Source organism: Cetorhinus maximus, chromosome 20, assembly GCF_964194155.1.
Source record: "Cetorhinus maximus chromosome 20, sCetMax3.hap1.1, whole genome shotgun sequence".
NCBI classification, from domain to species: domain Eukaryota; kingdom Metazoa; phylum Chordata; class Chondrichthyes; order Lamniformes; family Cetorhinidae; genus Cetorhinus; species Cetorhinus maximus.
In genome coordinates, this window is record NC_135898.1 from 46,175,007 (window position 1) to 46,188,235 (window position 13,229).

At 43.4% G+C, this 13,229-nt stretch overlaps 1 protein-coding gene across 1 annotated transcript in view; it reads left to right on the top strand.

Moving 5' to 3' along the window:
* Nucleotides 1-11,466: 11,466 nt before the first annotated feature.
* Nucleotides 11,467-13,229, top strand: part of hectd2 (HECT domain containing 2) — a 158,058-nt gene continuing 156,295 nt past the window's right edge. The window contains exon 1 of the mRNA XM_078565993.1: nucleotides 11,467-11,931. Coding sequence (XP_078422119.1) covers nucleotides 11,812-11,931 — 120 coding nt within the window. The 5' untranslated portion in view covers nucleotides 11,467-11,811. The remainder of the gene's footprint in view (nucleotides 11,932-13,229) is intronic.

The window sequence follows — 13,229 nt, forward strand, 5'->3', positions numbered from 1 at the left end:
AGCGTGTACCATCTACAAGATGCACTGCAGGAATTCACCAAGTCTCCTTAGACAGCACCTTCCAACCTACGACAACTACCACCTAGAAAGACAAGGGTAGCAGATACATGGGAACACCACCAACTGGAATCTCCCCTCCAAGCCACTCACCATCCTGACTTGGAAATATATCGCTATTCCTTCACAGTCACTGGGCCAAAATCCTGGAACTCCCTCCCTAACAGCACTGTGGGTGTACCTACACCACATGGGCTGCAGCGGTTCAAGAAGGCAGCTCACCACCACCTTCTCAAGAGCAACAAGGGATGGGCAATAAATTCTGGCCTAGCCAGGGATGCCCACATCCCATGAATGAATAAAAAAAATAAAAACAGAGAATGCTAGAGATACTCAACAAGTCAGGCAGCATCTGTGAAGAGAGAAACATAATTAACATTTCAGGATAATGACCTTTCTTCAGACCAATTTCATTGACCTGAAACATTAACTCTGATTCTCTCTCCATAAGTGCTGCTAGACCTGCTGAGTATTTCCAGAATTTTCTGTTTTTATTTCTAATTTCCGGCATCTGCAACGTTTTGCTTTTGTTGAAGGCAGGGACTTCAAAAAGTAGAACTCTCACCTCAGGGTCCTTCATTGCAACCTAACTTCTGGGCAACAACATAAGCAGTGGTTGTGAGGCCCATTTAATGTCGAGGCAGGGAGCAAAGCCTCAAATTATTTTAGTCCAAAGTCCAAATTATTTTAGTATAGTTATTTATCAGTAAAGCTCCCTTACTAATGTACAACATCATGGGCTGGATGCCATAGCACCAGGTCTCGGCCCCTCTGGCTAAAAAGTCAGAAGTGGAGCCCAACCAACAGAAGAATAGCCACCTCGCAGCATGTAACAGTCAATTGGTTATTGATAGATTAGAGGCGGTATTTCCACCCTCCCACCCCGGGACAGGAAGTCCTGCCTCGTAGAGCTATGGATCAATCAGATGCTGGCAGCTCTCCAGTACTGGCAGCACCACTGGGAACGGCGGCCATTGCCAGTACTGAACTCGGGGCTTCAGGAATTGTTCAGCACTGGATCAGGACTTGGGAAGTGTTTGAGAGTCTTGCAGGGGCCATGCTAGCTGGCCCAGGTGAGGGGGGGGAGAGGGGAAGGGCACCAGAGTTTGAGAGGCCATGGGGGGAGGGGGAACCTTGAGGGAGTAACAGTTTAGGAGGGGCACTTGAGTAGTCCAAGGTGTCCAGTTCAGAAGGGACCCCCCACCACAACCCCGCCTGCCACCAACCCACGCAGGAAAAGCCTCATGCCTCCCAGGTCACCAGTCAAATCCCAGCAGCAACATCTAGAGACTCTTAAGTGGGCATTAATTGCCTAATTGCCTCAATTGGTCCACTGGTGGGCAGGCTAACCAATTGGTCCTGAAAATTCACAGACTCATCTTCCTGGCTGTTAGATCATAATCATGCTTGCTGAGGAATTTTGTTACTGAATTCAGTAGATTTTCCAAAGTTGGAGAAGGTTTTATAATTAGACTACATTTGGTCAGTGCCCATGTCTAGGGGAGGGGGAGAGGGCCATTCCTGCCATTGGTAAAATTGTGGTGTACGCAGGGGTGGGTGAGTAGGTGGCAGTCAGGCTATCTGCTGGTTTTTATATCCTCCCTCCCCACCCCCCAACCCGCCAGCAGGGGAGTGTAAAAATCCAGCCCCAAATGTGTGGAAAGGGGTAATCCGGCAACCCCCACACTCCCCCTCCCCTAGACATGGGCACTGACCAAATGTAGTCTAATTATAAAACCTTCTCCAACTTTGGAAAATCTACTGAATTCAGTAACAAAATTCCTCAGCATGATTATGATCTAACAGCCAGGAAGACCAGTCTGTGAATTTTCAGGGCCAATTGGTTAGAAGTCTGACACAAGAGGGTTAAATTTGTTCCCAGCTTCAATCATCCATTAAACCACCTTAGAGCCAACTGGATTAAATTTATTTTCTCCCGTGTTGTCACTACATGGTCATTAGGAAACTGGGAAGTGCAGGTTTGGACCTTCACTAGCTGGGCAGGAAATGCAAAGAAATCCTCATAAGTGGCATGTTGAATAGTGCAGTTCAACATAAAATGTCACCATCCTCCTAGCCACGATATGGGCCATATCTTAGCCCGCTCAATCGCAGTTTCACCAATGGAGATACGGTGGTTTAACAGCAACTGCTTAAAGGACATGGGCCAGGATTTTACAGCCCTCCCACCCAGCGGGATATTATGGTCCCGCCGAACTGAATGGAGATTCAAATGACTCACTGCATCTGCCGGGCAGGGGGGGGAGAGACACACCGCAGCGGGGCCGTAAAATCCTGGCCATGGAGTCTTCAAGGAATGTTACAAGTTTCAGCATGTTGGAAGTTAACAGAGTGTAGAAAATGTGAACAAGGTGAGTGCACAGGGTTAAATAGGGATGCATTGTAAAACATCAATAATTGTGAACTTTGGCTTTTAGTTCCCATGCTTACTAAGTTAAATTATACTAGAGTCCATGCAGCAGCAGAAGTGATTTAATAATTGGGGGAAAGGTCCGTAAACTAAACTAGAATTCTCTACTTATGTGAAGTGATTTATAATGCATCCAGCTCTGACCAGGAAATTTCATCCATAATTATATTACTTATTGTTTTAATCACATTAAGAAAGCCATATCCAAGATGACCAACTGTCCCATATTTTAAGAGTTGTCCCTTATTTTGACTGCTTGCCCCATGTCCTTTAGGACAGCCTGTGGGAGGCTGAGCCTGGGAGTCTCAGCTGAATGGTCTGAGCAGGACTGCTAGTCTGAATCGGCCAGTGGAGAGATGAAAATGTTGTGACTCCACAAGGTAAATTTTGGTTGTGTTATGAAAACTGGACTTGCCTTGGTATTGAGAGCGGAGGTCAGGAACTTCAACTCCTGGTGGACCTTGGAGCTTTTGTGCATGCGCAGACCAGGAAAGAGCTGCACACCACCAGTCGGCATTTTTATGTTCTTTGGTCCTAGCGGGTTTATGCCAGCAGAAAAGAATGGTGCAAAAACCCAAGTCAGGTGACCAGGAGCAGAGCACCATTAAGAAGAAGAGTACCAGGCAGGGGACAGGGACAGAGGGCAGGGAGAGGTTCCCAAAGGGAGAGGAGACATGGAGAGTCCTAAAAGAAGAGTCCCATAGAGGGGACAGGGACAGAAAGAGGTCCCAGTTCAGTTAAAAAGAGAGGAGCAGAGAAACAAGGTTCCAAATAGGAAAGGGTTGCAGGTAGCAGACTTTTAATGAAGAGGGCTCAAGGGAAGCCCTGGCATTCAAAGAGGGCTCAGAAGAAGCCCTGAAGATCCAAGAAGGCAGTCGAAGTTTCGTGACTCAGTGCTGTGGGCCTCTAGGGCAAAGGTACCCCTTTGGAGCAGTAATGTTCTGCTCGGCACGGGCGAAGATCTGAAATCCTGCTTGTGAGTTGGTGCCCGAGTATATACTCAGGAATCCAGGGGAACGGAATCTTGAGAGACGTAATTGAAACCCTATGAGATGGGCCATTGTTGATGTTTTCCGAGTTGGAGTGAATTTTGGAGAGAATTCCAAGGTTAGATCTTCGACGATGAAGATTGGAATCTGTCATGAGAGAGGCAGAGTTTCAGTGAGATTGGTTGACTCAGTGCTTACTGACATCTGGGTGGGTTGTTGAAAAGTCCATGGACTGTCTTGGTCGCATCTGCCATTCATTGTGTGGTGTGTTTTACCACTGTTGGCTTGTTAATTCACATGTATCCCAAGCTTACCCTGAATGTTAGAGTATAAAATAGATATTATAAATTGTGTTATCTTTCTGGCTTTATGCAGTAAAATTTATTTTTGCTTGTTCAAAATCCTTGAATCCACGTGGCTTTATTAACTGAGCAAGTGTCTTGAATCTCAAACTTTGTCTATTTTGTCTATTTTAAACAATACATTATCGGCCCCTAACTGGACCTTACCAACAACTTGGGGGCCTGGCCAAGGATCATGACAGTTGCTTTAAACCACTACCCCTCCCCTCCCCCACTCCTATGGTCACCAGAACCACTGGGCCCCACCATTTCCCCCACCCCACCCCACTCTCCAGTTCACAATCAACCGCAACCACCGACCCCCCCACTCAATTGGTCATCAGCAACCACCCCCCCTCCCTGGTCCCACAGTCAAAGTCTCCCTTATTTTATTTCATAAGAATTGGTCACCCTGGCCATACATCACATTAGTAATTGTTTCCCAGAGCCATCAAGGGCAGAGAAATACTACGAATGATGATCATGATCTGCTCATCTTCTGCCCTATTTTATTTCTCTCTGTTGCTAAAATCTTATCAGTTCAAGGCTGCTTTTCTCCAATTTTCACCTCCCAGCCTCTCCACTTTCACCTTCCATTAATGATAAATTATCTAGGATGCTATGGTCTGCATTCTCACCCACAGAGGATCATGTTCCCAGTCCTCAGCAAACCCTATTGAATCCTAAGATTCTCATCCTCAGCTTCAAATCCATCCACAACTTTGCTGTTACCTCCTTTAGGTATAGATCACTGTGTGCATCCTCTGACAATGACCTATGTCTCATTCCTCCTTCCCTCAACTCTACCACTGGCATTTAGTTAGTTAATTATTATTACCCTGTTCTCTGGAATTCTATCCTTCAGAATTCTTGTCACCTCCCTACTTGCCTTCAGAAGTCTGCTTGCATTGTCCACGCTTGAGGAAAGAATGCTCAAAATTCGATCTCCTTACCATAAGATCTCACACACCCTTAGTCCAGTAGCTAAAACAGTAGACAGGTCTTGCTCTATTGCCTTGTACATTTTCAGTATTAATAACCCATACTATATTCTCTGCATACTAAGGAAAATAACTCTTGTAGGAACACGAGTTACTATATCCAGAATAGATAGATGGAAATCTATATTAGTCCAAGTCAGCAAAGTGAAGGAATGTGTCTTCCCAATGCTTTAGTCATTGAACTCAGGTAAGAACACAGTAGAGACTTGAACTGCATCCCTTGCCCTGCAGAGCTAAACATTGATGCTGCAATATGAACTTCCAACACACTACTAACCATATATAAAAACATTGTCTTCATTACAATCTCTATGTGGGGGAACAAGAAATTAAATTACTTCATTGAGTTTCATAGAGGTGGGTCCTGTCCAATGTATTGGCCACTGGACTCAGTTAGGATCAGGCAGAAGTAGTGAATAGATATCCAAGGGAGGAGAGGACAAGATATTATGTATGGCAAGGGGAGAGAACAACGTGCATCAGAAAGGGAGAGAAGGGGGTAGAAAACACACCAAGGAGAGGAGATAAAATGCCATGTCGAAAATATTCACAAGGACAGCATCATTCAGAAAATCAGTGTTTTGAAACATACTGTAATGCTTTGGGATTGAAGTGGCTAACAAAGGTGTGAATGGATGTGTAAGCCTGTATTTTATCTGTGCTTTTGTGTAATTATGTGTGCATGATACACAGCTAAATGACAGAGAGGAGGCAGGCATAGCTGTACTAAGAACAAATGTCTCACACATTGACCCTGGTAGCTTCAGCAAAACAAGATTTGGAACTCCATCAAAGTTCTGTTGAAGGGTCATGAGGACTCAAAACGTCAACTCTTTTCTTCTCCACCGATGCTGCCAGACCTGCTGAGTTTTTCCAGGTAATTCTGTTTTTGTGATGACACTCTATACTTGAGCTTTTGTATCCAAGGGATAAAATTACAGCCAACAACACAGTCTGGGAGAGAGTTTCAAAAGCAGTAAATGTGATTTGTGAACTACTGGGATTCTATGCTGACTTCTTGGACTTGTGCAAAATATTGAGATGCAGCTGCAATGGTTCTTCTGTTGTAAACATTCAGTTGGTGTAGTGCCAGTCACTGCCATCATGCTGCTCTTGACTGGGAAACTGGAACACATCTCTATGATATAGGAAACTGACTCAAATATCATTAAATCTATTGGCATACACTTTTTTGGACTGCACTTCATTCAGGAACAAGAGATGTTTTATTTCTCCGTAGCTTGCCAAGCAGTGGAGTTTGGCTTTTTAGAAAATGTGGAATTGTTGATTGTGAAAATCTGCATTAGTTTTACTCTTCTATTCGCTGCTCTGGCCATCTTTATAATTGTTTACATTAGCATAGCTCAATTCTGCTTCCCATTCTAATGAGATGAATATTCCCAACTAAAGAGAGATTCACGCTTTTGCAGAGCAAAAGAGAATAAAAAAGGAAAACTTGCACTTTTCACAATATCCCAAAGCATTTTACTACCAATGAAGTACTTTTGAAGTGTAGTCACATTTGTAATGTAGGAAACATGACTGCCAATTTACTTACAGTAAATCTGAGAAACAGTAATGTGATGCTGACCAAATAATCTCTTTTGTGATGTTGATTAAAGGATAAATATTGGCTAGGTGGCAGCCTTCTGTGGTGTTCAACTGGTTTAAATATCTCATAGTTTGGCTCAGGAACCCACTTTAGCATAGCAGTCTCTGCTGCATTTGCTGCAAGGATAGCGGGCTGAGAAGATGTATGATTCGACGGCCTATGTTTTCTCTGGGCCCTCTTCTCAACCAGCTCAGCTTTTCACTTCTGCTTGCCTCTTGACACTGTCCAGGACAAAGCAGTCTGCTTGATTGGCACCACATCCACAAACCTTCACTCCCTTCACCACTGAGGCACAGTAGCAGCAGTGTGTGCTATCTACAAGATGCACTGCAGGAATTCACCAAGGCTCCTTCGACAGCACTTTCCAAACCCACTACCATCTAGAAGGACGAGGGCAGCAGATAGTTGGGAACACTACCACCTGCAAGTTCCTCTCCAGACTACTCGCCGTCCTGACTTGGAGGTGTGTCGCTGTTCCTTCACTGCTGCAGGGTCAAGATCCTGGAATCCCATTCCTAACAGCACTGTGGATATACCTACACCACATGGGCTGCAGTGGTTCAAGAAGGCAGCTCACCACCACCTTCTCAAGGGCAACTAGTGATGGGCAATAAATGCTGGCCCAGCCAGTGAAGCCCACATTCCATGAATGGATTTTAAAAAATGCCCTCCCAAACAGTCAACCTCCAGAGTTCTTCACTCTCAGTGTTTGTCTCCTAGTTGTCTGTGTCAATGTTCATCATCATGATGCAAAGATTATGATATTGGCCAGGACACCAGGGCTAATTCCCCTCCTCCTCTTTGAAATAGTGCCACAGGACCTGATCTTTGAAGAAGTAACATGTGCTGTGGATAAAGGGGAACCAGTGGAGATACTGTACTTAGATTCCCAGAAGGCATTTGATAAGGTGCCACATCAAAGTTGTTGCAAAAAAAAAGCTCATGGTGTAGGGAGTAACATATCAGCATGGAAAGTAGGTTGGTTAGCTAACAGGAAACACCGTAGGCATAAGTGGGTCATTTTCTGGTTGGCAAGATGTAACTGGTGGCTTGCCACAGGGATCAGTGCTGGGGCCTCAACTTTTTACAATTTATATAGATGACTTGGATGAAATGACTGAAGGTATGCTTGCTAAATTTGCTGATGATATAAAGATAAGTAGGAAAGTAAGTTGTGAAGAGGACATAAGGGGGTTTCAAAGGGATATAGATAGGTTAAGTGATTGGGTAAAAATCTGGCAAATGAAGTATGTGGAAAATGTGTAATTTTCCATTTTGGTAGGAAGAATAAAAAAGAAGCATATTATCTAAATTGTGAATGATTGCAGAACTCTGAGCTGCAGAGGGATCTGGGTGTCTGAGTGCATGAATCATAAAAGGTTAGTATGCAGGTACAGCAAGTAATTAGGAAAGCTAATAGAATGTTATTGTTTATTGCGAGGGGAATTGAATACAAAAGTAGGGAGGTTATGCTTCAGTTTGCAGGACATTGGTGAGACCATATCTGGAGTACTGTGTATAGTATTAGTCTCCTTATTTAAGGAAGGACGTAAATATGTTGGAAGCAGTTCAGAGAAGGTTTACTAGGCTAACATCGGGAATGGGAGGGTTGTTTTATAAGGAAAGATTGGACAGACTAGGCTTGTATCTGCTGGAATTTAGAAGACTAAGAGGCAACTTGATTGAAACATATAAGATCCTGACGAGTCTTGCCAGGGTGGATGGGGAAAGGATGTTTCCTCTTGTGGGAGAATCTAGAACTAGGGGTCACTGTTTAAAAATAAGAGGTTGCCCATTTAAGGTGGAGATGATGGGCTGCATCTTCCGGTCGGCGAGCGGGGTGGTGGGGGGGGCGGGGAGCGATGCCCAATCGCCGATGCGTGAAATGACACGAGGTGAGGTCGGGCGTGTGTCCCGATGTCACCCGTGTCATTTAGATTTTCAGTTCAGCGGGCGTCTGCCGAGCTGTCAGTGGCCACTTAAGGCCTTTAAAAAAAGCAATTAAGCTAATTAAAGGACCTGCCCGACCAACCTTAAGGCTGGCGGGCAGGCAAGGAGGCCAGGCGGCCTTCAGAAAAAACATGAAACCTCATCCACGGGCAGGATGAGGTTTCATGAGGGCTTTAAAATGTTTATGAAATGTTGAAATAAAAGAAATTGACATGTCCCAGCCCATGTGACAGTGTCACATGAGGGGACATGTCAGGAAATTTTTTTCCACACTTCCACAAATTTTTAAAACTTCCAGCAATCTCCCTGAGGCGGCACTTTGCCTCAGGGAGATCTGTGCACTGTTTCACGCGCATGTGCGCAAAAGCGCACTCCCGGCTCAGGGCGTCCCCTGATTCCGCACAGGGAGCGGCATAGCACTTCCAAGCGGACTCACGCTGGGTGGGCCTTAATTGACCCGCCCACGTAAAAACTCTCTTTTCAGAATATTATTTATTTATTATTTTATTCAGATGCTGTACTTCCTCCTCCCAAAATTCCTTGCACATTTCTTGTTTCCAAGGGGCTTTTTGTTTTGCTGATAAGGCTAAAATTTTCTGATCAGTGTTTGCTTTATTTTTAACTCACAAAAAACATTTTTTTTTTAAAATCAGCATTGATAAACAAAAACCCTAGCAACAGAAAAGCCTAGTAATAATATATTGGTGTTAACCCTAAACTAAATGCAACTTGTTCAGAGTCATTATTGATCATCTCCAATGTGAATAATTACATTTACATACTACTGACCCAAAGTAGCAGTGTTCAGGTTGAAATGGAAGTAACTTTCCTTAAGACAATAATATTCTTGAGTCCATTGTTCAAAAATTATTTGAAATTGTGCAAAATCCAACCTTAGCTAAAATGTTATTTATAATGCTGTAGGCAAAGCATTATTTCTCTTTTTGCATCTGCTTTTAATAAGTATAAAGCACAATTGCCAAAGCTATAAAACTAAAAGCCAAACATTTTATTATTTGGGAATCACTTCAAAGCATTTAGGATAGCTTTCGTCCTCCACTTGAATGAAACGTTTCTCTTGAATACTCATCAATTTTGATTTGCGATTCATCTCAACCATTTCCTTTTCTTGGCGCATAATGTGGAAAAATATGTAATTGTCCATTTTGGCAGGAAGAATAAAAAAGAAGCATATTATCTAAATGGTGAGTGGCGTTACTAAGTCTTTGCTTTTTTTACACTTTGTAAGAAAGTTCAGTATTGCCCATTGGTGGATCAAGTTGATGGCTGCAGCTGGCAATATAAGGTTACTGCTCACAGATTACTGACTGCATAATATCAGTGAAAATGTCTTTTATTTTAAATAATCATAATCAGTTCTATAAAATATTGCCTAGGTTTTCTAAACCATTAGTTACTGTTAAAACCTTGTAAATATTTATAATATTTATAAAGCTTTAGGTACAAGTTGGGTGGTAAGCTGCCTTCAAGAAGGCAGCTCACCATCACCTTCTCAAGGGCAATTAGGGATGAAACTAATTAATTTCAGACTTTTTGTACACAAAATCAACTAAATTCAATCTTCATTGGCACATATGGTAATCTGTTGATGACTAAAGCTATTTTTTTAATTGATTATCACAATTGGTTAAAAAGGAACCCCTAAAGTTTACATGTATTCTGTTGCTGCACATATGAAATTATGCTAAATTAGCTTTAAGTGTGTCCCATACTGACGTTCACTTGCAGCAGTTTGTAGATTGGTTCTCCTGGACCCACAAAGAATTTGGACTGACAATCAGCATCAGGAAGGCCAGAGTCATGGGCCAGGACGTAGAGACTCCACCTTCCATCAGTACTGACAACCTCACTCTGGAGGTCATTGGCAGCTTCACATACCTTGGATCACCAATTTCCAGCAACCTATCCCTTGATGCCAAAATCAGTACCAGGATTACCAAGGCCACATCTGTCATGTCAAAGTTGAGAAGGCGAGAGTGGACCAACAGCAAACTAATCGAAAATACAAAGCTCCATGTGTACCAGGCTTGTGTTCTCAGCACCCTCCTTTACAGTAACGAGGCATGGATAACTTATGCAAGGCAAGAAAAGTGCCTGAACAGCTTCCACCTCCACTGCCCCAGATGAATATTGGGCATTTCCTGCAGGACAGAATGCCGAATATGGAAGTACACTAGCATACAGGGATCCCCAGCACGTTTGCCCTTTTGAGTCAGCGGCAATTTCATTGGCTGGATCATGTGAGCTGAATGGGCTTATCCTCAAAGACATGCTCTATGGCAAGTTTGCTATCAGCACGAGACTAACAGGTCATCCATGTCAGCGATACAAGGATGTCTGCAAGTGAGACTTGCTGATGGGATCTGAGTCGATGCATGGGAAGCCCTTGCTGCTGACCAGATTGCCTGGAGATCAGCAGTCAGGAAGGGCACGGAAAACACAGAGGACAAAAGAAATGACCTGATATTGTAAAAGAACCTGTTGACCTCGGGCCAATGCTATTCATCTGTGCCAGCTGCAGAAGGGGCTGCTGGCTCTCACGAATAGGCCTCTACAACCACAACAGACAATGTTCTATACAGAAGTGGCATACACCCTGGGCGCAGTCCATCATCTCCTGAGATGGACGTATGCCATCAACAAGTGTACAAACTAAAATTTGCATGAACCCTTTACTTTCTTCGATGTATTTTATGTGATGATGTGCACACAATGAGTTTGGCAGGTTGGGCAAAATTAGTCTCCACAACAGGTGAATTTGGGCAGCAGTCAGTTCTGTTCAGGATTAGACAAGACAAATTGCATCCATTGGGAATGCCATCCTTTCATTTCCTTTGATTTGTAACAATCCAAACTGAAATAATGGAGTTGCACTTCAGATAAATTTGCCAATTGTGTGAATTCATTTCTCCTTTAACACTGTTTCTGTGACTGTCATTTTGCCTGCCCTCCCTATTTTAAAGCAATAAATTAAAAAATCCCTATTTTGTCTAAACGCAGCTGCTACCTCGTCTTCGTGACGGAAGCTGGGCGCGGCGCGGAAGGAGGAGGGATGCATGCCAAGGTGTGAAGCCTGTGCTGGAGTGGCTGGGGAGTGCGATCCTCCTGCAGACTGAACACACACAGCTTGTGCACAACTTTAAAAAAAGACAATTAATGTGCATCCCTGCGCTGCAAGGAACTTGTAGCCGGCAACTTGCGAATTCTCCAGTGTTTTGCGGCTTGTTTCTGACAGATTGCAGCCACTCACCTGGAGCTGAGAGGGTCATTCCCTCCCGGGGGTGGGGGGAGAGAGAGGCTGTGGAGTTTTTTTTTAAGAAAAGCGCTGGCTGGTCTTCTGAAACTCACATGCTCGATCGCGTCGCCCGTGGGGACAGCCACAGCCGCGGGCGGCTGGGACTCCGCAAACATGAATGGAGAGCGTTCGAGTTCCTCGGGCTGTGCCGCGGGTAGAGGGCGAGAGAAGGAGAAACTCCCACCCATAGTGACAGCCTCAGCAAGCTCACTGCCGGCCGCCACATCATTTGCGGTATGTTTCTGAAAAACCCGGAATGGTTCGGTAATGATATTAAATTGGCTCACTCCGTAGTTTTGGGCAGGAAGAAATCAGTACTGTAGCTGTCACAAGACTAAAGAGTATCCTCCAGAGAAGCTGGAAAAAATGGCTGCTTGGAAACTCATAGCACCAATCCCAATTGGCAATGTTTTGCTTGTTTCAAAAACTGGAGCTTACATTTATTTATTTTAAATTACCCTGAATACGCCTGCTTTAAGACCAGAAAGAGCAATGCGATTGGTACCTAACCTGTCCCCGAAGTGCCACTGGCTCCTTCAATAAATACCTTGTGACTGACGCCTCAATAGTTTTGCACTTAACTTCCAAACTCTTAACAGGCAAAATAATTCACCGCAAAAGTCGACTTAGAAATTGCTGCGTGTAAAATTATAAGCGATTTCTTGTCAGTTTTGATTTTAATCTTTCCCTAGAAGATGGTGTCATCGAAAAGTAGTCCATTTGATTTTAATTCAGCTTCCAATTATCTGGCTTTTTGGATTGGCTGCAAATAAGGCTGAGCAATTAATTTGCAACCTGTTAGCCAGTCTTTGAATTAACTTTAAAATCTACAATTTTGTAACTGTTAACTGGTGATTGATGCTGTAAGATCTCAGCAGGATTTGTATTCATGTGATGATGCCACATGTCCCATGGATTTTTTTCCAATACGAAATTGAATTTTAAAAATGGATTATTTGATCTACAAACAATAGCTTGGGTAGTGTTTTACTGAAAATATTTGGTGAATTTATCGATTGTGATCATGTTTGAAACAGACAAGTAAAATGCTGCATTGCAATAATATAACTTCAGCTGAAGTTTATAGGGCTGTCACTTAACACTTTTTGGTGATTAACTTTTGAAATGCATACTAATCACAAGTTACACAGGTTCCCTTTCGAGCTACAATTTAATAGAACAACTTGCACTCATGTATTGCCTACAACACAGTAAAACATTCCAAGGTGTTTCACAGGAGCTTAATCGGGCAAAACTTGACACTAAATTAAAGAAAGCATTAGAATAGTTGATGAATAGCTTGGTCAAAGAGCTAGGTTATAAGGATTGCCTTAAAGGAGGACTGAGGGGTGGAGAGGGACATAAGTTTAACAAGGGAATTTCACAGCTTGGGGCCTTGATAGTTAGTTGATGGCACAGATGCTGATGTTGAGCAAAGGAAGTGGGTAATTAATGCTCAAGAGACCAGAAGTTGAGGAACACAACATTCTTGGAGTAATGGAGCTGTGTAAGTTGCAGACGTTGGCAGAAGT